The sequence below is a fragment of the Callithrix jacchus genome, chromosome 1 (genome assembly GCF_049354715.1).
Source record: "Callithrix jacchus isolate 240 chromosome 1, calJac240_pri, whole genome shotgun sequence".
NCBI lineage: Eukaryota > Metazoa > Chordata > Mammalia > Primates > Cebidae > Callithrix > Callithrix jacchus.
Window position 1 is genome coordinate 169,579,872 of NC_133502.1, and position 24,197 is coordinate 169,604,068.

The 24,197-nt window shown below is 36.2% G+C and overlaps 1 protein-coding gene across 1 annotated transcript; it reads right to left on the reverse strand.

The window, feature by feature from the left end:
* Positions 1 to 286: 286 nt before the first annotated feature.
* RAB14 (RAB14, member RAS oncogene family) lies at positions 287 to 24,197 on the reverse strand. Its single transcript, XM_002743263.7, has 8 exons — positions 23,980 to 24,197; positions 15,737 to 15,795; positions 14,384 to 14,437; positions 12,474 to 12,651; positions 8,872 to 8,938; positions 5,316 to 5,403; positions 4,622 to 4,652; positions 287 to 3,631 (listed from the first exon to the last, which is right to left on the reverse strand). Exons 2-8 carry the CDS (start codon positions 15,786 to 15,788, stop codon positions 3,454 to 3,456), a joined length of 648 nt encoding a protein of 215 aa, XP_002743309.1. The 5' UTR covers positions 15,789 to 15,795; positions 23,980 to 24,197; the 3' UTR covers positions 287 to 3,453.

A 24,197-nucleotide genomic window follows, 5' to 3' on the forward strand; every position in this document is an offset into this window, starting at 1 on the left:
ATGTATACATTTCTTTAAAAACTGAAATAGCAACTGCTCTCACAGTCGGGCAGAATTATTCCCAAGGGTAAAATATGTAATACATTAGGTTTTAAAATATTACCGGGAACTCTTTTCTAGATCACTAGACAGCTTTTAAGTCACAAAAGGCATTTTACCATGTTATTAGAATACAGAACAGCACAGTGCAGTAATCCCTCACCAAGGTTTTTATTCCAAAAACAGTTATTTGGCTAGAAGTGGACTGTTGAGATATGGGATCAATGGAGTTACAATAAAGACAATGAAAGATGACATACAATTTATTAATACACAGTAAGTTCTAGAAGACATCTACTTCCAAAACAAAACTTTTCTTTTGTATTTACATTTTTTGTTTCACTCTTTCAAGTCTTAACAAAATGCTTAAAGGCCTGGCCTAGTCACAATTATTGACATCCTTCTGGGACAATTTTCTGGGCCTGTGTTGAAGAAGGATAAATTATCTTTTCTCTAAAATGCCACATGAACCCTCTCTATACTCCCACATGAACAGGAATGGAAGGTAATTATTTGGTCTTTAATTCTGTTTAAGGGAATGAACTGAACCACTCAGCTTATTTTTTTTAAATCACACTTAAAATAGCGGACATACAGGCAAAAAAGTTCCCCAAACTATTGTCGTAAGGAAGTTGAGAAGGGAGGTAATGTATGAAGCTTAACATCTGGTTTCAAAAGACATCTTTCCAAAGAAGTTTTACCTCTATTATGTATATACCACCAACCAAAAAAAAAAAAAGTTACTCCATTGAACACTTATCCATGAAAAATACTTGAACATTATACTGGAAGATCTATTTAAGCATAAATAGTACTAAGCACCAGCTACTCATCTGAGGGCTGCCTCATAGGTGCAAGGGCAATGAGTAACCTCAAGAAGCAGGTGACCGCACAGCAGTAAGCTATGGATTAAAAATTAAAAGGATTTCACATTCTTTCCAAAGGGTACTCCCAGTATCTGGCACACACGTTACAATATGACAATCTGCTCTTATTTGTGAGCACCTGAGTTTATTATAGGGGATTACACATGCATATGATAGAATCTGGCTCCCTGTATAAAGGAGAACACTACTGGCCAACAAATGTGCTATCTTACACTGAAAAAGACTGACTGAAAACATTTCAACGGTGATGCAAACACAAGAATAAAACTGGCTCTATTACTTAGCGATGCGGTTTTATACGCTACATATGTAGACCCTCTTTATACAATACAATGAATAAGGACAGTGCTGCAATAAAAACTGATAACTCATGTCAAATGTTTGCCTGAAGAAAATAAACCCTATTATAGTTCAGAAAATAATGCAACCAATTTTAATTTAATCTAGATACAGGTACTTTATTTACAAATATTTAGATTAATAGCATTTTGTTACATCAAATGAAGAGTACAGCAGTCTGAATAAATCCTTCGGTCACAGAACAATAAAACCCACTGTAACTAACTTTGGGAATCAGGGTATTGCACCTAAACAAGCCGCAGTCTTCAGTCTGTGATTGCTACCTTATATTCCAATGGGTGGTTTGTTTGTTTTGTTTTTGTAAATACACACGCACACCAGCAGGTCATGGTCCCTGGGTGAATCTCTTGTGATGCAACAGTGTAAGCAAAATGGATCACTGGAAGTCTTTAACAGAACATACCAATCTACTCCAGAAATCTTATTTTTAAAAAAGTTAAAGACAAAAATAAAGATGAATCCACAAATTAAACAAATCCTATTTTCTGCACATTCCAGTTTTGGCTTTTATTTAACAATGACTATACAATACTCTGGTACTACCACGTTTACAACCCAGAAAGATGTACTTTTATGTTAGTGTCTGTAAAGAGGGATTTAAAATGTGTATTTTAAACACAGCAGTTAAACTGAGTGCATTCTATATAGTATGCTGAGGTGTCACCTATTCTACTTCAAATAAATTCTCAATTCCCAGCCACTGAATCATAAAACGCAATAAAAATGATCAATAGAAGTGAAGAACTTAATAACACGTTTGTTGTCTAAAGAAGTAAGATTGTTTCTCTTGCTATACAGTATTAATTCAGTGGCCAAACCACCTAGTGCAAAGTAATAACTTACTTTGTATCAGCACAAGCACTAAAACACCTTTAGAAACACTTTCCCTTTTACAACAATTTATGCCAACAGGACATAAAATAGCCCCTCGTACTGTGAACACAGGGTATCTTATTTTGCTGTAGTGTTAAAAATGCACAATTTAAAATCCCATAACAGCAGACCTGTGGTTCTGACTGTCCAGTTCAGAATCTGACCATTCCAAGAAGATAAAGGTATAAAAGCTTAAATGTGCAATAATAAACCCAGCCTTTTTTCTTTTTCTATACAGTAAGGCAAGAATGCAGCCTGTAATGCAAAAACGTTTACAAAAAAGAGAAAAGCAGGTTAGCACATTGTCAACTGCATAAGAACAGTTAAAATCAGCAGGTAAGCAAGTGCAAAGATGGAACAGAATCTGCTAGTGTTAATCCTCTGATGCTAGGAGCTCTTTCCAGCATAATGTCCCCAAACACTGCCAGCACCAAGGGGTGGAGCCAGTACTACTTGTGAACTGCAGTTGTGTCTATTTCTTTGTGTGAAATGGAAGGGAATAACATGGTCACATATAGGTCATACTGTACAAACTGGTATTTTATACTGTTCCAATGCCAGTAATCAATTTATTTTCTTCATTAAAATAATATACACAGAATGTATTGTTAGTTCGATTCCTTCAAATTTTATACATATTTACTTTCTGTTAAAGAGAAAAGGATAAAATGGTATAAAAAAAAGATAAAGCTATTAATTAAGCACGAGAGAAGATAAATGGATATTTTCCCTGTGCGAGGCTAAGACAGAAGCAAACCTCGTCAAGAAAAATGTCACCCACACAACAGGAAATTTCTCCAATAAAAACAAAAGCAGTTATAGAACCCCTTCTCTACCATCAGAAGTCATTTCACAGCAATAAACTTATTGGTTACAATAGACATACTTAAACAGTTAAGGATGGGAAGAAAGGCTTAAGATATCATCAAATTAAACCGTACAGCGAGACAAAGCCTTGCCAAAGACGGAAGGTAAAAATCATGAAGTCCAGCATCAGTGCTCAGTTTAAATCATATATTGGTGACATACCTATCACGAGGACAAAGGGGAAAAAAAGTCTAGATTTACCATGCAGGAGAGATTTATTACTCTACTTGCCTTTGATAACCTGATTACATCTAGTTGTTTAGCAGTTTAGTATTGTGTTAAACTGTTTTTACAAGAGAGTTTCATTTTTTCTTTTTTTTTTTAATTAAACCCAGTAGGATGTACAGAAGACAATGAGGCAGTAAAAAGTACTGCTTCCAACAGACAGAGGTGAAAGGTCAAATGAGGGACCATGGTAAAGAGGTCACTAGCAGCCACAGCCTTCTCTCTGGGGTTGGGGTTCACTGGTTAGTCGGCCTCCCTGTGGAGCTGAAGGTTTGTGTTGTACACCAGACTCAGCAGCATTCAGATCCAGGCTTCCATCCTGAATGTTCTGGTAGATTTTCTTGGCAGCCTCAAGGAAGGCATCTTCTACGTTCTCTCCCCTAAGAGGCAATTGATAACTTTATTCAAGAACCACAGTTTTCTACCAAAGACAAGACATTACACACTGACCTTTTGCTAACCTTTAGTTAACTGCCATGATATCTTCAACTTAACCACTGCCATCTAATAAGAGATGACCAGAACTCTGAGCTAAAACAACATAGAAAACTATTTGCTATGGAAAGCATACATACATACATACATGGTGCTTAAAGCCCTTTCTACAAACCCTATTTGGACAACTACATGTGTTATATACAATCACTAAAATACTATATGTTAACAGACACCATGACAATTGAGAGAGGCCATTTCTCCTCCAGACAGAAATGAAATCTCTCCAAACATGCTGAAAATAATTCCAAGAATAATATGGTCTGATCAGCAAAGCATGAACTGAGCTGTTTTTAATTGTGTGATGGTGACATAATCATGCTTAGCCAATTAATATCTCCTTTCGGTTTTCTTTGGACTAACAACACAGCTGAGACTGAATAAAAACAGGTTAGCCTCTCCTCACAAGAAATTTTTGCCCCAATAAATGAAGAACAATAATGGGGGCACCAGAGTTCAATAGCAGACATGGAAGAACAATTACAAAATGTTCACTATGCTCATGAGTAGACACTATCCCCTTAAATCATGCTTTTTAGTGTGATCAGATTAGAGGAAGAACAGGTTGGCCAAGTATGTCTAAGATGCCAAACTCAACCTCACTTGTGAAAAGTCAAACACTGTCATTTGTGAAAAGTCAAACACTTTTGAAATGTAAACAAAGTTTCATTTATTAACCTGAGTTACCAACGGCATGATCAAGGTAGTCTTTAAATAACAAAAATTCATATTATTTTGTAAAAAAGGAAGCAAAGAGATGTAAGCATTACACATTTATATACAGTACTTTATATGTGTATATACATTTCATATATAGAGTTCTTTGAGAAACTTGAATATAATTGAAATATAATCTATATTTTGGCCTTACTTACGTTTTTGCACTTGCTTCGAGGAACAATAAGCCTAAAAATAAAATTCAGACTCGAATTAGGACATTTCAAACTAACTCACAAGTGTATTTTTTCAGTAACATCTGAAAAAGTTTCCCCTTAGTTTTCAGTACTCTTCCCATAGTATTTTATGAAAAAGTATGTAAGTTTGAGGTGGAGAGCATCTTTGTTTTTGTCACTAGATAACTGTGTACTGCTCCAATATAATTCTCACAGCAACAGAAACACATTTTGTTACTTCCTCATTCTTTTTTTTTTTTTTGAGACTGAGTTTCGCTCTTGTTACCCAGGCTGGAGTGCAATGGCATGATCTCGGCTCACCGCAACCTCCGCCTCCTGGGTTCAGGCAATTCTCCTGCCTCAGCCTCCCGAGTAGCTGGGATTACAGGCACGCGCCACCATGCCCAGCTAATTTTTTGTATTTTTAGTAGAGACGGGGTTTCACCATATTGACCAGGATGGTCTCGATCTCTTGACCTCGTGATCCACCCGCCTTGGCCTCCCAAAGTGCTGGGATTACAGGCGTGAGCCACTGCGCCCGGCCCTACTTCCTCATTCTTGAGATTTCTGAGCAGTCTGCATTAAAAAAAAAAAACTGTCAATCTGCAGTATCGAAATCCCACCTTTCCTTAAAAATTCTCCCAATTGTGACCATTAAGTCTTAAAAGAAACCCACCGTTTTCTTCAGCAAACTGTTTGGCTTCTTCATATGTAACATCTCTCTGTGCCTCCAAATCTGCTTTATTTCCTATGAGAATTATTACCTAATTTGTGATCAAAAGAAAAACACCTTATAACAAAAGCAATCATTTAACCATGCAAATACTGAAATCCAAAACTCTTGATAGAAAAAATAACTGGGCCTAAAAAGAAAACCAAGTACTAGCAATTATCCACTAGACAGGACTACAGTTTCATGAAGTCATTGGTACAATGGATCTTAGCAATGATCTAGGCCAGGGGTTCACAAACTTTCCGTAAAGAACAAATAGTACATTCTTCAGATTTGTGAGCCTCATACGGTCTCTGTTACATATTCTTTGCTGGTTTTTTGTTGTGGCTGTTTTTAACAACCCTTTAAAAATCTAAAAACCATCCCTCATTCACAAGCCAGTCAAAAGCAGGCTGTGGGCTGAATGTGGCCCATAGGACATACAGACTTTGGTGATACCTGGCCTAATCCAAAGATTATGATATATCTGAGTAAGATTTCTAAGGGTTCGTGGACAAGTTCCAGGGGATCTGTAAATACCTTGAAATTAAGCACAAAAATACTGTAATTGTGGGCATTACCTGGAGGAGAAGGTTCATGGCTTCCATCCGATTTTCAAACAGTTCTGAGGTCCTCTAAAAGTTTGAAAGCCACTAGGTTCAACTCCTTTAGGCTACCAGTAAGGAAATTAAAGCTCAAATAAGGCAAAGGGACTTGCCGAAGGTCACTCAGTCAGTCAGTGGTAGGAGGACCGTAGATTTTAGGTAGAAACCCAAACTATGATCTTCAGACAAATACTATCCTACCCCACACTATCCCTAGACAGACTGAGTTTACAGTTAATAGTAACTGATAAGAAATGTCTATGTGTATCCACAAGGGGCAGCTGGGAGTAAGGGTTGGGGGCACAGATGCTTAAGTTCAAATCCAAGACAAAATATCACCCACCTACCTATATCCACCTTGGAACCACTCATACAAGTGAAGTTAGGCCAAAGCTAAAGGCAGCTCTGTAAAGTTGTCAGAAAAAAATATGTGCCTTTGGGAAGCAGCAAAGTGGGGTGGGGAGGGGGATTATGGATAAACTGTCTTTGTACATTTACGAGCTTATTTGATACCAATTGGTAAAATCCCTCCCCCCTTCTTTCCCCTTCCAAACACATATGGTAATCTAGATATGAACACTTTGGGAATAGATGGTTTCAACTAAAAGGCACTTCAGCCATTAACATTTTTTTCATGTGAAATTACAGTTCCTGGCTCTTCCACTTTGAAAAACTTGTGTCCCATAAACCAAATAACCATTTTGATCCGAATGTAACCTTGTGCAAGGACAGTTAAGTAGTACAACAAAACGGAGAATTCTTTAAACAGTGTGGACAAAGTGCCCACTGTGAAGGGAAAGAAACTTTCATATACTATCCATTAGTCTTTTAAAAGAATAAAATAATGATACTTAAAAAAGAAATCAATTTTTTAAAAATTAAGTATGGTAAAGCCACAATGACTACCATAGGGCCATTATAAGACAGGTACTCAAAACAAGACATACTGCCCCCCCTCTTCTGATTCCCTATGAATCTCCAAACAAGGCTTCTTATCTCGATGAAAGGGAAGACATAAAGTGGTATGCTAATTAGAGCTACAAAACATGCCCACAACAAAATGGGAAGGAACACAACTTCTACACAGAAATAAAAGGCAATTTTATAGAAAATGGAGCTTTAAGAAAACCTCAAGAATTTTTTTCTCCTAATCTGGTTCTATTTCAAAGGACATAAATTAGTCAGGAAAGTTAATTTTATTATACTCCTCCATGGGCCCACTACAATGAGTTTTGTTTTTAATATTTTACTTGAAATAGCTATAGACTCACAGAGACTTACAAAAAGTAACAGTGAGGTCCTGTGTACCCTTCACCAAGCTTCCCTAACGGTAGGATGTTATGTAACTATAATACACTCTCAAAACCAGGAAACTGACATTGGTACAATCCCTAGCCCCTATTCAGATTTCAGTTTTTACATGCTCTCAGGCACGTGTGCGTTTGCACGGGTGGTTTTATATAATTTTATCTCAGGTACAGATCTGTATCATCAGGATACAGAAGTGTTCCATTACTACAAAGAAACTACTTCTGTGCTGCTCTCTAGGTAGTCACACCTCTTCCACCCTCCAACCCCTTTGCTAATCCTGGACAATCACTAATCTATTTTCTATATCTACAATTTTGTCACTTTGAGAATGTTTTCTAAATGAAATCATACAGTATATAAACTTTTGAGATTAACTTTTTTACTAGGCATAGATGCCCTTGGAATTCATTCCTATGTACGGCTTAGTAATATTCCACTATAGAGATATTCCAAACTGTTTAACCATTCACCTGTCAATGGCCAGGTTAGGAAACACCCAGGTTTCCAGATTTGGGCTACTGCAAATAAAGCTTCTATGAACACCCATCCATAGGTTGTATGTAAACCTAGGAGTGGATTTAATGTGATAATGGAAATGAAAGTTTTGGGCATAGTCCCTAGCATGATAGGAAAACAATGTTAACGGACTCTCAATATGATTAAACCGCCATTTCCTGATAAAAGCAAATCTTACCATTGATTACATATTTATTCAAGTAGGCCTTACATTAAGTGTTGGCGGTATAAAGCCAAGTGAGACACAGACCTTGTTCCTGAAAGGCTCAGTCACAACTCAGTGCGTTCTTCCTAATATTGTTCCTGGCATACCCTCAACAACATCTACTGAAACTTTACTCACCCCTCAAGGACCAGCTCAAACACCACTCCTCTGCAAAGCTGCTTTCTCTTCAGATGGCACTGATCATCCTAGGCCCCACAGCACTGTGCCAGTCCCTCTATTTCTAATTCACGTTTCAATCTACTTGGCAGCCTAGTTATCTGCATACCTGCTTGTTCTCTCCCCGCTAGACTATAAGCTCTTTGAGACCAAAGACCCATGTTTACCTTTGTATATTGCAGAGTCTGGCATGGTAGATGGCCTTTAAAATCTCAATAAGTATCTCAGTCTGGTTAAGAAGCTAATGTTTTAACACATATAGAATCCTTTTTATTTTGACTGAAATTTTTATTCTTAATTCTCCTTCTCCTCTGGTTGAAATTTTTATTGGTAACTGTAGGTTCATATGCAGGAATAGTACTGAAAGATCTCTGTACATTTTGACCAGCTTCCTCTAATGCTAAAGTTGTGTGAAATTAATGCAGATCCCTTTTAAAATCAGAATTTCAGATTTCATAGTCTTCACATGAGATCACCACTACTAATTAATGACAGACATGAAAAAAAAAAACCCTAGGTATAATAAAATGCAAAACCTGGTTTAATTAAAACTGAAAAATAACAGTTACATTTTCTTTAATTAAGAACACAATAGAAACCTCTCATTCTTAGTACCTAAGACAAAAATCTCACCAGTAAATGGCTTTCCTTTTTGGGTTAGCTTAGTTCTTAAATTTGCTGTGTAATAACATGCCATTTAACTTACAGTATTTGGATTGGTGAGATTCCTTGCATCTGTCAACCAGCTGCTTAAGTGGTTATATGTACTTCTTCTGCAAAAATAAAAGTTTAAATTTGTGACTGCCACATAATTATAGAAAAAAAACTGCAAATATATTAAAATACATACTTTAATCAACATATCCTAAAAGAATAATTTTCATTTGACCAGTTACTCAGAAGTTGTAAAATACAACTACTCTTCAAAAATCTATCCAAACCTATTATTTTTAAATAAATAACTCAATATCCAACAACTCTGATAATTACATGTCAGGAGTAAATTGTTTATTCCTAAAAGCATACCATAAACAGACCAATAAGCAAGCAAGGAACAACACAGTAAATTGATGGAAATGCCAATGTGGAGTCAAAACGGAAAGTACTTTGAAATCATACAGATTTTCAATCACAAAGCAGAGACAAAGTAGTGTCAAAATGCCTAACCATGACACATTCAATTGAAGACATTTTTGCTTGTCTTTAAATTTTAATTTCAATTAGAAACCAAGTCACACTATAATAAGCTGGCCTACAATTCATCTTTCCTTAATAATTTAAAGAGTAAGCTAACCATTAACAGCATAAAATTGACTTTAAAAGACATTTAATACATTTGACAAGAAATTCAAGTCCCCAGATATCAGAGAAAAACTTCACCCTAACTTTGTACTCTGATCTATCAGGCATCTAAATCATTTTGGGATTCTAACTGTCCTATTTTTACACTTTCTCCAAGAAAGAGCTTAAAAACTCATAAGCTCATTTGCACTAGCCAAGTAAGCCCTGAGCTAGTAAACAAACCCAAATATCTATAATATTATACACAGTAGAATCTACCAAAGGGGTCAAAGATAATAAAATTTTTGAAGTTAAAAATGTTTCTGATTCCTAGGCTCACAGAACGTTAGTCTATCTTACTCATTTAACATATGAGGAAACAGAAGCCTATGAAGACTTAACTGGTGTCAAAAACAGGACACTAGAACCCTTTTACAAATTCCACATCCTTTAAGTGTTCCTAGTTTAATCCTGTGAATATATTCTATGATCTCTAGCTGCGCCAGTGTGCATAAAAAATTTGTTATTCAAAATATATAATTATTTCCCAGTGAGAACTGAAAAGAACTCCTTAATCAGACTTTTGTTATGCTATATCATATTACTCATAAATCACCACTGAGATGTCAAAAATGTTATATATCAAAATAGCCCCCTTCCCCCCATGTTTTAGAATTTTCTAAGCAAACAATGATAAAACATCATTTTTAAAAAGCACAAGCTTTATCTGTGTTCAATACTTGTATTATTGGCATACCCTGACTTTACACAATGGGTATGTTTTACTACTTCATGCATAAATCTTAAATGAGTCCAAACATTTCTACTAATTTTGATGAATTTTAAAATTTCAAAGCTGGTAAGGAGAGTGAAGTACACAGAAAAGCCTAGTACCAAAATCATATAAACTACATTACTTACATGTACTATAACTTCTGCCAATGATTCCAGTAATTATTAATTCAAAATCCAGTCATTATAATTTAAATCTACAAATAAGTATTATTCAGATATTCACTAATTGGTGGTACTAGTGCTAAAAAAAGTGCTAAAATACTAGATATGTCAAAATGTTATGGCAAAACATCTGTCATGAAAGCCTATACTGTCAATTTAGAAAAGCACCCTGTAACAATGAGAGTTAATGACAAAAATAAAAAGGAACTTTATGTTTGTAAAGTGTCAAAGAATGGAAAAAAATGGCTGTCATGACTGCAACATCAAAGTCACTATGAAGCATCACTTTAGCACCTGCCTAAAGCCTAGGGTACTCTTTTTCCAGTAACAGTTTTTATTATAATGAACATATCATAAAGCTTATCTTTTAAAGTACGTAATTTGGTTGTTTTAAGGGTAGTTACAAAGTTTACACTGATACCACTATCTAATTCTAGAACATTTTCATCACCCCAAAGAAAAACTCTGAACCCACTCAGAAGTCACTCACTCCCCATCCTCTGGCAATCCACTTTCTGTCTCTATAAATTTATCAGAATATAAATTCTGAATATTCCATAAATGAAATCATGCAATATGTGTTTCTTAGTGTCTGGCTTCTTCTACTTAGCATAATGTTTTCAAGTTTCATCTATGTTGTGGCCTATATCAGTACTTCTTTCCTTCTAGCTGAGTAACATTCCACTGTATGGATATATCACAGTGTTTATCCATTCACCAGTTGATGCACGTTTTGATTGTTCCCAGATGAAATACTTTTTGATGACTTGAACAGATACAAATTTTACCAAAAGTGTTAACTATGCTTAAAAGGTATGCTTAAAAGCAAAAATACTATTCTTATCACACATCACCATATTTAAATTTTATTGAATTTGTTATTATGTGAAGTCTTCAGAAATGTATTCCTCATAAAATTAGACAGTTTCGTATGGATGGCCAGGTTTATTAATAGTCTTCACATAATACTCTTGATTATATTGCTGACTGCCTGGTTATAATAAAGAGCATTAAGGCTTGTTTCCCTGTTTTGCCCTGAGGCCACCCCATTCTAGAATTTACTAAAACTTTAGGTGCTACAATTATAATTAGTCAATATCTTTATTCTAAGGCAGCATTTTCCAAAGTGTGTTCCTCAATAAAATAAGCTTAGGAAACACCAAATTAAACAAAGTCATACAGCAAAGAATTTCTTACTGCAGAACTTCTGAGGGTCCTAATATGCTAATGCACATTATGACATATCAAGAGGAAACAGTATAGAACATTTTCTGAAAGGAAATATGGTTTAAACTCTAATTATCACTTGGTGCCACTCACCCATCTTTACCCCCAACAAAGAGAGTCCTATTGCTTTTGACTGGCACTTTACATCAACATGAAAGGTGATCTAGTCCATCTTCTAGTTTACAGTAGATAAGACAGTGCAGGGTCTAATCAAGTGGCACAGTTTTTCATGTTCTCCAAAGTCAAACTTTTACATACAGTACAGTTTTATTACTTTACATCGAGTGCTTTGGAATTCCAGAAACACTCATGTTGAAATAAATTTAAACATACTGTACATAGTATTTGAAGTCACTTCAATCCATTTTAAGACAAAAATAAATAAACAAATACATACATACATACTCACACACTTTCAGATGCAAGTGTAAAATTTTTTATAATCTGCCATGCTAGATTAGCAAAACTCTGCCTTGCCTTCTTTTGAGAGGTGTAAACTTTAACACTAGAGACTAAATAGAGTAACTCACAAGAGTTGCTTGCTTTCTACTTGAAAGAACATTTTACATAAAATATTATTTCTCCTCAAATCATTCAACTGAAGTTGCTTTTCAGAACTGTCTTCTTCTATTAGCTTTACACAACATCTCGCTAAATTTTTGTACAGTCATACCAACTTTCGTAAAAGAGTATCAATGTGTTATATCAAGTTTTACATGGTAACTTAGAGAAGAAACCATAAAAACCAAATAAGTTCATTTACAGTCATATTACAAACTTCAACAATGGCCAAAGTAGATTTATTTTTCCAGTATAAAGATTGAAAAATTATTAATCTCTTACCTAGTGATATCATAGACCATAAGAGCTCCTGCAGCTCCTCTGTAGTAGCTCCGTGTAACAGCCCTAAATCGCTCCTGTCCTGCCGTATCCCAAATCTGCAGTTTTATTTTTTGGCCACTAACTTCGATTATTCTTGTACCAAATTCGACACCAATTGTGTGAGGACAATCAGCCATAACTGTTAGGGAGGAAAAAAAGTAATAGCCCAATTTTCAGAAAACTTCAAATGAAGCCTAGAGTGGGGAAATCCACTAAATAAGCCAATTATTTACTAATACTTAAAGGCTATAAATAGACTTAAGCTACCACTGGAAAAAAAAAATTTAACAAAGACCTAGAAGTAAGAAGTCAGAGAAATGTGGCTGAACTAAAATCAGGGTCAGCAAACTTCTGGAAAGGACCAAGCAGAAAATATTTTAAGTTTTGTAGGTCAAAAGATCTTTGTCAAAAGCTATCAACTCTGCCACCGAGGCAGAAAAGCAGCCAGAGACAATATATAAAACAGGCATGGCTGTATCTCAGTAAATTTTATTCACAAAACAGGCAGTGACTGGGTCACTGGCCACAGTTTGCTGACCCCTCAACTAAAATAATTAGCTAAGTAAAAATAAGGATTTTAATAAACTCTTCACATTGTCAATATGATACCATTTAGCCTTCTTATAATCATTACCTATAACAGATCAATCAATGGTCTTAGGGCTCTTGGATTTGTTAGTCAAACAGATTCCTATCCCAGAAAATATCTATCTTGAAGAAAATCATCATGTTTTACATATATATACATATAATTTACAGACAGGGACTTGCTGTCACCCATCTTGGAATGCAGTGGTACAATCAGAGCTCACTGTAATCACGAACTTCTGGGCTCAAGCAAACCTCCCATGTAAGCCTCCCAAAGCGCTACTGGGATTACAGAAGTGAGCCACCACAGCTAGCTAGTAGATACTTCTTATAATACAAGTTATATATATTAGTTATATATGTCTACACCAATAGAACAAATTTACTAGTCCTTTCCTTATAATGAAGCCACTTAAAACCTAAACCCACTATTCTCCAGTACAAGGACATAGACCACTGGGCACTTCATAAAATGTTACATCAAACCTCTGTGGTAAGTAAGCAGCACAAAAATGTCAAATACTTTCAACTATACAGAAACGTTTTCAACTATATTTAGCATATCAGTTACAACAAATTGGCCCCTTCTATCACCCAAGAAAGAATAGAAAGAATTCCATTATAAGTATTTCAAATCTGTTATTTAACAAATGATACATGCTGCAAATTTCTCTTAATACAGAAAGTCAGAGAATAAAAAGGAGATTATGTTTGACATTTTTAATGTATTTTTAAAAACTTATTTTTTTTTTTTTGGGAGACGGAGTCTCGCTCTTGTTACCCAGGCTGGAGTGCAATGGCACGATCTCTGCTCACTGCAACCTCTGCCTCCTGGGTTCAGGCAATTCTCCCGCCTCAGCCTCCTGAGTAGCTGGGATTACAGGCACGTGCCACCATGCCCAGCTAATTTTTTGTATTTTTAGTAGAGATGGGGTTTCACCTTGTTGACCAGGATGGTCTCTATCTCTTGACCTTGTGATCCAACCGCCTCAGCCTCCCAAAGTGCTGGGATTACAGGCTTGAGCCACCGCACCCGGCCGTATTTTTAAAAACTTTTTAACATGAAGAAGTCAAAACAAGTGAATCAGATTATATAATGTGTATAAAAATCAACACTAAAATATGCTGGTATATTTCATTTTATCTGTACCCATTTAAAAAAAAGTGCAAATATAGGGAAAGGATATCTTTAAATACATGAAGTACACTGAAAATGACACTTTTTAAAAAGTAGAAATATGACAGTAAAGAAAACAATGTTTTACCTCCTGTATTCAACTTACATTTTTTTTCTGTAAATTGATGAAGCAAGCAAGATTTTCCTACTCCCATGTCCCCTGTTTAAAAAAAAAAAGTTTCAGGTGCCAATGACATTTCTTAATGTTATACAATGACTGCTATATTCCTTACCATATAACATCAGAAATTTCTGGGACACTTAACAAATTTTTATTTTTCTACTTTATAACAATTCAAAAGTTTTCACTGTGAAACACAAATGGACTATTATAATTCCCAATCTTTAGCAGTGAAAAAATCCGGTTATAAATTATAATTATTATGTTAATAACTAACCACGAGCTGGGAAGTGCTTTTTTTATTTTTTATTTTTGACACAGAGTCTCGCTGTTTCCAGGCTGGAGTGCAGTGGCGCAATCTTGGCTCACCGCAATCCCTTGCATCCCGGGTTCAAGCAATTCTCCTGCCTCAGCCTCCCAAGTAGCTAGGGCTACAGGAATGCACCATCATGCCCAGCTAATTTTGTATTTTTAGAAGAGACCTGTTGGCCAGGATGGTCTCAATCTCTTGACCTCATGATCCACCGCCTCGGCCTCCCAAAGTGCTGGGATTACAGGTGTGAGCCACCACGCCTGGTCTTGAAGTGCTTATTTTTTAATGGTATTTTTTACTTTGAGCTGTTTCAAAATTTTATTTTATTTTTCCTTTAACTCATGCACAGAAGCAAAAGATTCCAAAGAGTGACAAATGGGGTAGCATGTAACAAGCAGAAATAACAAACTGAGTTCTGGGAGTCTGATTCACTAGGTCCCTGTCTTAAACTTCTTTCAACAGTCTATGAAAGAAAAGAATCTGCATTACATGAATACCCCAGGAGAAAAGATGTCATCTCTGACTGTACTATAGCAATGTTAACCCTTGATCAAGGAAACATAAAGACACATTTAAGTTCAAAATTAAAGCAAATTGTTCACTGAAAAGCATGTGCACTTTCAAATGTAGTTTTATAATTATGTTTGGATAGATAGCATTAAGACAATTTGAGCAAAACCTTCTTGAAACTTAAGAAAAAAAATACCAATTAAGAGGAATACTATATTTTATGTATATTACACAACTGATTTGAAATGAAACAACATTCTCTATCAATTTTTGGAACCCAGGGGGATCTGAGAGCTTTCATAATATTTTGGGAAAAACACTGATACTTCCTAGCATTAACAAGTTTTGAAGCAGCCCTCAAGAACAACCAACATCACTTCACAAGGTACCCAGCACTTTATCAAAGAAGTATCCAGGGACACAGTGCAAAAGCTGCACTGCTAATGCAAAAATAAATAAATATTTTGTATGTTAACGTTCTTTCGGGAACAAGAGCATAGGTTAAATAAACTTACCAATAATAATATATTTAAAGATGTAAGAGTAGTTGTATGGTGCAGTTGCCATGGTGGCACTAAAAACAAAGAAATCTGTGTTATTTCAGAAGGAAAGTATATACAAGTTATTCAAATAGGTCACTGCTATCCTTTAAAGGTGGATAAAGGAGACTGAATATAAATAAATGTTGGTTACAGTAAGTCAGAATAAAATTGCATTTCACAATTTGATCTTGAATGAAAGATGCTTACACCATTCTCATGTGCTATCCACAGCAATATAAGAAACCATTTATACCAAAACTCCAATATTTCACTTTAGAAAATATCTAATAGTACTCTGAACAATTTCAAACAAAAAAAATCTTTATAAATTTAAGTTAAATATCACTGTAAATAGTCTCCTCTCCCCTTAAAGTCCCCTTCCCTGTTAACTGATCAAGTAAGTTACTAACGACCTACTTGTTCAGAACTCTGATTTTAAACAAAATGGAACCACTTAATAAATACAAAGCAACTTTTTTTACTCTACTTTAAATCAATAGTTAGCAGAGCATCCAAAGACAGCACAATCATATAATTTCCAAATCAAGGTTGGAACTAGATTAAATCATACAAAACTGTCCTTCCTATAGATTTTTCAAGTCAGTTTTGATTGGCAATTTCATATGGCTCAACAGGACTTGCAGATTAACACACACACACACACACACACTCACTCTTACACTTTCACTGTTGACCAGGCTGATCTTGAACTCCTGGCCTTTAGCAATCCTCCCATCTCAGTCTCCCAGAGTCCTAAGATTACAGGCATGAGCCACTGTGCCCGGCCAGAGTAACAATATAGTAAGTGCTTCCTATATACTATTCTAGGGACTGAGACAAATAAGGTCATAAAATTGTACTTACGGTTGAAAAATTTGAAAGCTTGGTATTAGAAGATATTTCAAAAAGATCACTGCCCATTTCTTACTCTCAAATAGACTTAACCTAAAGCATTCTAATTTCTCTCCTACAAAACAACAACAACAACAACAACAACAACGAAACTGTCCAACTTAATGAAATGAATGCCCTGAATGTTAAGACACTGGCTGGGTCCTAGAGAGAAAAAAGGGGATGAATTCTAAAACTGATAATAGCTTTCAATAAAGTTTATTCTCAAACCAGCTTTCAGCTTAAGACAAAAATTATTTATACATATGACGATTTAACCCCATTTTTAAAAATCTGACAGTATTTTTAAGTCTGGCTTTTAGTGTTTTTGTCAATGTCACATTACACAAGCCAGATACTTAACATGACTGGAGAAATTTATTTACTGAAATTATTACCTTACTATATTCCATATTTCAAGAAAAAATTCTCTATAATTAATTACATTTAACCTGTAGAAAGTATATTTAAAACAAGCAAATTATTATTATAAGGGAAGAGGAAGTTGTTAATTACAGTAAAGTATTAATCACTTCACACACTAGAGTCTTCTCACTTAGCTATCTGTATTACATTTAGCAAAAGTAGAAGCCTTGCTACCCATTCCAGTTTGGCATGTTGTAACACATTTATAATCAGTCTCCTACATCACAGAAAACTCCCTTAACCAGTTCTTTCAGGAAAGGGAGTTTTTCTAATTAGTTTAACTCTGATTCTGAACGTCACAACTTTATTCCCTTTTCCAGGCACTAGGGACTCAAAACTGTTAAGAATGAACTTGGTCCTGAGACTAAAATTGGTCTGGATTATTTACCGAATCTGAACCAGATGCCAAATATAAGGGGAAAAAATAATCTCTTACATTAATTTAAAGATTATTAACTTCTTAACCTGAATTCTTCCCAGACTCTTTTCTTCTAATCAATTTTGAATTCTTCTACATTCTTTCCCCATTCAAACCTGGGTAAAAGTAATCACTTAGTCACCCTCAAGTTACTGAATCTCCTGTGTGCTTCTCCTTAATGTTCCTAATTTCTTTCCCTCTTCTAACTAAAAGTTATAACTGTACATACTTTGCTCCTTCCATTTTATGTTAAAGCTATGACTTCTAATAATCCAAAATTTCTACTTCAAATGCTTTAAAGACTAATCATAAAATTATGACCCAATTTTAGTTGTACTAATTTGTATACTTGCTAATTATCATACATTCACATTAAATATGAAATAACTAATTTTGAAAATGTATTTTAAAATTATAAGCATTCATATAGTAGAAACTATTTCCAAATAAAAGAAATGATCACTATTTCAGATTGAATACAGCGCTCTGTCACACTTTTTTCTTGCTCAAATTTCTTAAAAAATTACAAAACCCATAAAAAGCAGAATTAAAGGAAAACAACTCAAACTTAACTGATTTCAGTAAACAAGAAAGGCAGAAAACATCTAACACTGTAGCCACCAACACTCACCACAGGTCTTTCCCTTTCTTATTCTAAGATACTGTCTAGGTTTAAATATATTCCCATTGTTTATCGATATTAATACATTCAGTCAAAAGTATCTGCAGTAGAATTATAATCAAATATTAAATATGCTTAAAGTTACTTTAACAAAAAAGATTTCTCAGTCTTATTTCTTGAACATAAAACATACCATTGCTAAGGTGAGAAATATATTTTTACTTAACTTTGGAAGGGAAAAAAGTTCTTCCCCTATTATTTAACAGTGCTTTTGCTTTACTTAGAGAATTCTTAAGTCTAAAAAAAAACAAGGACAAGAAATGTGGGTCTAGTTCAAACTCTTTGAAAACATGAGCCCACTTAACACTACAATCTCCATAAATTAAAAAAAAAATCTTGGTAATATTCTATAACTTGTATACAACTACCAGGACAATTAAAATTCACTTTATTTCACATTTCCCAAAAAGTATTTCAATCAAGTTTGTATGTAAATAAAATATCTTTATTGCCTTTAGGGGAAAAAAAAGTACTACATACTTAGACAACAGGCATTAAACACACAATCAACAATTTGCAAACTAATAACAAATACAATTGTTACAGTTAATATTTATTGGGTACTTGACATATGCCAGGCAGTGTGCTAAATATTTTACATGCAATTTCATTTAATCCTTACTACTGTCCCTATAACATAGTTAATTATTATCCTCATTTTACAGATGAGGAAACAGAATCAACAAGTAACATGCCCAGGTCACACAACCAAGTCTGTACTGAACCTAGGACAGTTTTGACTGTAGAGATCCCCTCTTAACCACTACACCATCCTGCCCTTTCTACCAACGTGCCTCCTCCACATGATTATGAGATCAAGCATCTCATCAAGCTCTGCAGTATTCACTCCCTTAATTCTAATTTCATATTTTGAATAAGATACATCAATTACATTGAGAGGATGCACCGGTCAGAATTTATAGATATAAATGAACGGTATACTAGCAATACTAATTTAAAATACTATAATTCATCTATTTAGAAAAAGTTTCTTAAGAGAACACTTGAGAACAAACCATGTAATGATCTAGACTACTTTTTCCTGTATTGTCCTATATAATCCTTATTGAATTCTCACAACTCTGCAGTCATTAAGTCCATGCAAAAAATTAAACAAACAGGTTTGGAGAAATTCACTAATTTGGCCAGTGTTCTAAAGTTTGTAAGTGGTAAACCTAGAACCTGAACCCAGGCCTGATTCCAAAGACCACGATTTTCTCATCTAAGGTAGCTTATTCTGGGCATGTACAGGTAGACTGATAAAATAAAAATCAAAGAGGGAGAATAATTACACTGAAAATTTAGAGTAACACTGTTACTATTAGTGCATGTAAAATTTAGCCATAGACTACCCTTGCTGCCAAGAGAAATATTTACTAAATGCATAGTAAACACAATTGTTGTGCCATGTATTAAACTGCCCCTTAAAAATATTAATATGCTTAATATTGCTTTAATAAGGGATTTCTCAATCTCATCTCCTAAACATGAAACATATCATTGTTTACCACTGTGGAAATATACCATTTCACCACTGTGAAAACATACCATTTTTCACCAGTCAAGGTGAAAAATCTATTTTAAAATGGGGCATGCAATCTTGTAAAATTCTGCATATTTTTTTCACTCAACAAAATCATGGACATATTTTCATATCAGTACATTTAGAGCTAAGTGGTTACTGAACACGTATTAAACACTTATTATTGTTGTGACAAAAAATAGAATGCATGGTTTCCACTTACTGAATCAGACATCTTTCTGAATAAAATTACACAGACATATAAATGATTAGTTTCAAAACATGTAGGTACAGATGTGAAGGTATACACTTTCATACATACTGCTTGCGGAAATGTACCAACATTTTGGAACGTAATCAGTATATTTAAAAATCTTAACAATAATCCAAATCATCCTTTGGCCAGAAATCCACTTAGAAGTATCCTACATATACAAAAGCTTCAGTCCATAAGGCTACAGTGTAAGTGCATTTAATGCACCATTTTTACAGCAAAAAACTGGAAATAATCTATCTGCAAGGGAATGACTGAATAAAGGACATCTGTACTATGAAATAATATTCATCTAGTTTAGAAACCATTTTGATCGATATGCATTCACCTGAAAATACATCCATGATTTTGTTAAGTGAAAAAACACACATTGCAGAGTTTTATGCAACAGCATACATCATTCAAATACACACACACACAAACACACACACTCAACCCTATATACATGTAATATGGAATACACACCAAATTGTGAAAAATGCATGAACTGACAGGAGAAAAAGGGAAGAGAGAAATTAATAACTTTTCTTTACTGCTCTTACAATGAATTAAAAATAAAATTTTCTCTACTGATAAATATTTGAAAAGCACTTCTCTGTGTAATTTTAATACAGGTTAAACACCTAAACAAAACCAAACAAACAAAACTCCCACTAATATTTCCAACATTATCTCCAAATTTACTGATAAAAAGGGGAACATCATATGAAGCCAATAATATGATTCACCTCAAAACCAAAAACCAACACTCAACAGCAGAGGGCATTTTTTAAAAATACAGCTTCACTACTTACTGTTTGCTTATACACTATGTCTGATTTTAACAACTACTATATAACTATTCTACTCCTTAGAACCTATGATGTTACTGTATAATTTTTACATAGCCGATCCAAGACATAGCAGGAGAAAAGCAACCCATTCAACATTACAGGTGATTTAAATTCTTATCCTTATTACTTCCATCGGTAAGTTTTCTGTGTTTAAAAAACAACAACAAAAAACAAGTATGATGTTTTGTTAAAAACACCAGAGCTGAGATGGAGTGCCTTTGCGATTCCAATATTAACATAACCGTTGAGTATCTACTAAGGTGGCAAGATAGCAATGATCAAAAAAGACAACACTGTCTCTGCCTTCATGGAACTCAAGAACAGAAGCACTCCGACTTGCTTTAGACCCCCACTAAAATGAAAAACTACTACCTGATTTGTCAGTCAGGTGGATAAAACTTCTGTAGTTAATCGAATAAAAATGAGGGGTCAGTTTCCTCAACAGTAGTATAACGTCTGAAAATACCTCACCCACTTAAAAAAAAAAATCTAACTTCTGACAATACATTAATGTCACTTTTATATGAATAACGTGAATGGTGTTAAAAAGCTGGATTGCTTAATGTGTCAAGAGAAGTAACTTTGATGGTCTACTATATACAGGAAATAAAGTATTTGAATACTGGACTTCTGTTCACAGAAAGAAAAGCATTTAACAACCAAACCCCCCCCCCAAAAAAAAACACAAAAAGCAAAACAAAACAAAAAACCCCTGCACTTATTGCTAAAGTTAAAAGGATGAATAGTGAAACTTTTACTAATGATATTGTGTCTGAGATCTGCCTCAAAGTAATTTGACAGGGAGGAGGCAAGTGTACATGGATGGAGGAAGACTGATGACTGTTGACACAAGCTGATAGGTGTATGAATGCTCAGTATACTACTTTATTTTGTATACATTTAAAATTGTCTAGAATAAGAAGCTTTTTAAAAGTGAAGTATAACATCCCTAATACTTCTACTTGTAAATTCTTGTCTTTAGCCATGTCTGGCATTTTTAACCACATAAAAATGTTTCAAGCCTTTTTTAAAAAACAGGAAATATTCTCTCAACAGCCCTAGTTTTAACATTTTATTTACCTTAAGTTTCCTCCATTAACACAATATCTTACTGTGACTATGCAAAGATATTTGATATTAATAAAAAATCAGTTGTAGGAACACTCCAAATTCTGTGGCAAAGCTGAAGTATGCAACAATGATAAAGCTTAACTGTAATAATAAAAAGCAACAACTTTTTAAGATGTAGCTTTAATTCCAACACATTTTTAATAGCTATTAGAGTCTAAGGTTTTACATCTTTACAACAACTGCCATGTACTGACAGCCTAACACATGCCAGCTACTTTATAAACAATTTCTAATCCTAAAAACTCACTTTAAAAATAAGGAAACCAAAGTGATCTACCCGTGGTCATACTACAAAATGCAGAGCTAGAATTAAGGTCCAGGTTTAACTCTACGTGTAGCTCTCCTCTCTCATTCATTCAAAAGATATTAAACCCCCACTATGTGCCTGGCACTGTTACAGGCACTGGGGCATTTACTATATACCAAGCAACGTGCTAAGGGCTTTCTTTAAACCACATTTAATCCTAGCAACAACTCTAAGATGCAGATTCAATTATCCCCTTTATAGTTAAGGACACTGAGTCCGAGAAGTTAAGTAACTTGCTTAAGAACATTTAACTAGGAAGTGGCAGGACTGGAGGGGGAGCCCTTGACAGTGTGATTCCAAAACTTAACCACAACATACCTCTAGGCATGATCAAGTAAAACTGCCTATACAGAACTTGGAAGAAAAAATTTGTAAAGGCTTGGGGGAATAAAGGAGTAGAAGCTGGATTATCCCAAGTCAAGTTTGTCCTGAACAATCAAATCTAAATAAAAGGCAGTTGGTTCGTCTACAATATTTATCTTAGAAAAATAAAAGAATTTTTAAGACAGTTGGGATAGTAACGAAAGGAACAGGAAACTTTGCAAGAGTTCAAATCTGAGCCCTGACACTTGCTGTGGAATCACCAAGAAGGCACCTGTCCTCGTGGAATCCGTTTCTTCTTCATAAATTAAAATTAAAATCTTGGCATCTCTCTTTTGGGGTTTGTGAGCATGAGGATCTGCCAGTGCAGTGGCTGACTTTATAGGCTTTAGGTCATACAGGAGTAATCAGCTGTCATTCAATGCGAACACAGTAAAAAAGGAATTAAGTTGTCGCTACATTTTAAATGGTCACGTCTGTAACCCTGGCCTAATTTTTTAGTGTAGGACAGAAACCGCCATCCAGTGTGAGCCGAGGCCAGTTTGTATGTACCATCATCAGCCAGACACACATCACAACTTCAGGCCTCAGTTTCCTCACTTACAAAGTGGAGACAACTTATCCCCGAGGGCTACGCGGGGCAAGATAAATACAAGGGCACCTAAATCTGTACCTAGTCCACAGTTAAAACCCTTTAAACACTCCAATTTTGTCATCTTCTCTTAAATTCTAGAAACACCACAACTTTTTCTCCTTCATTATTTCTAGATGCTCTGCAGGTTCAGGGCCGCATAGGCTGTCCACGGGCCTCACAGGGACGCACCAAAACCAGGACCTCGCAAACACAGGCGCACAGACGCCGTCTCCGGGCCGAGCTCCCCACTTCCACAAGGACACCGGAGCTGCCCCGAGATGCCGGGAGGCTGCGAAGAGCTGCCTTTGTACTCAGAGCCAGAGGCGGCCTACGGGACGGGACCGCCACATCTCGGGCTCGCGGGCTGCAGAGCGGCGCGGCACGCGTGGGTAAACCCTGCGGGGGCGAGCTGCGGCCGCGAGGAACCGCGGCGAGGAGAGGGGGGCCTGCGGGAGATGCAGTCCTGCCCTGCCGCGCCGAGAAGGCGGGGAAGGCGAGGCCGGAACACACCCTTCCCAGCACGCCTCGGAGGTCCCCGCGGGGTGGGGAGGGCAGGAGGCTCCGGCTAGAGCCGCGCGGGGAACACCTCCGCCCCGGCCCGGGAGTCCTGTCAGGCCGGCGCCGCGGCGCTTACCGGCAACCCCGGGCTCGCAGCGGCCTGGCCCCGGGGCGCCGCTTGCCTGCGGCCCAGTCTCCGCCGTCCCCACACCCGCCCCTCTGAAGAACCCGGCGCGAGGAGGCATCGGCTGGCCGGACACTGCGGAAGGCCCGGGTTACCTGGGGGGTTGCTGGTGGCTGGGCAGCTTTCCGGGCGGGAGGGGGGCGTCAGGACGAGGAACTGGAGCGCGGACGCAGCGGGAGAGGGGGTGGGGGCTGCCGGCCGAGGCCCTGTCAGGTACGCGGGCTGGCCGAGAGATGCAGACGCGACGGCGGCAGTAGCGGTGGCAGCGGCGACTGTTCCTGTGGCTCCCTCAGGATCTTCCTCGGGCTGGTCC

Coding starts and splice junctions, on each gene's coding strand:
- RAB14 (XM_002743263.7), bottom strand. CDS start 15,788: ATGGCAACTGCACCATACAACTACTCTTACATCTTTAAATATATTATT. Junction 14,438..15,736: donor CTTTAAATATATTATTATTG/GTAAGTTTATTT, acceptor TTTTTTAAACAG/GGGACATGGGAGTAGGAAAA. Junction 3,632..4,621: donor CTCGAAGCAAGTGCAAAAAC/GTAAGTAAGGCC, acceptor ATTGCCTCTTAG/GGGAGAGAACGTAGAAGATG.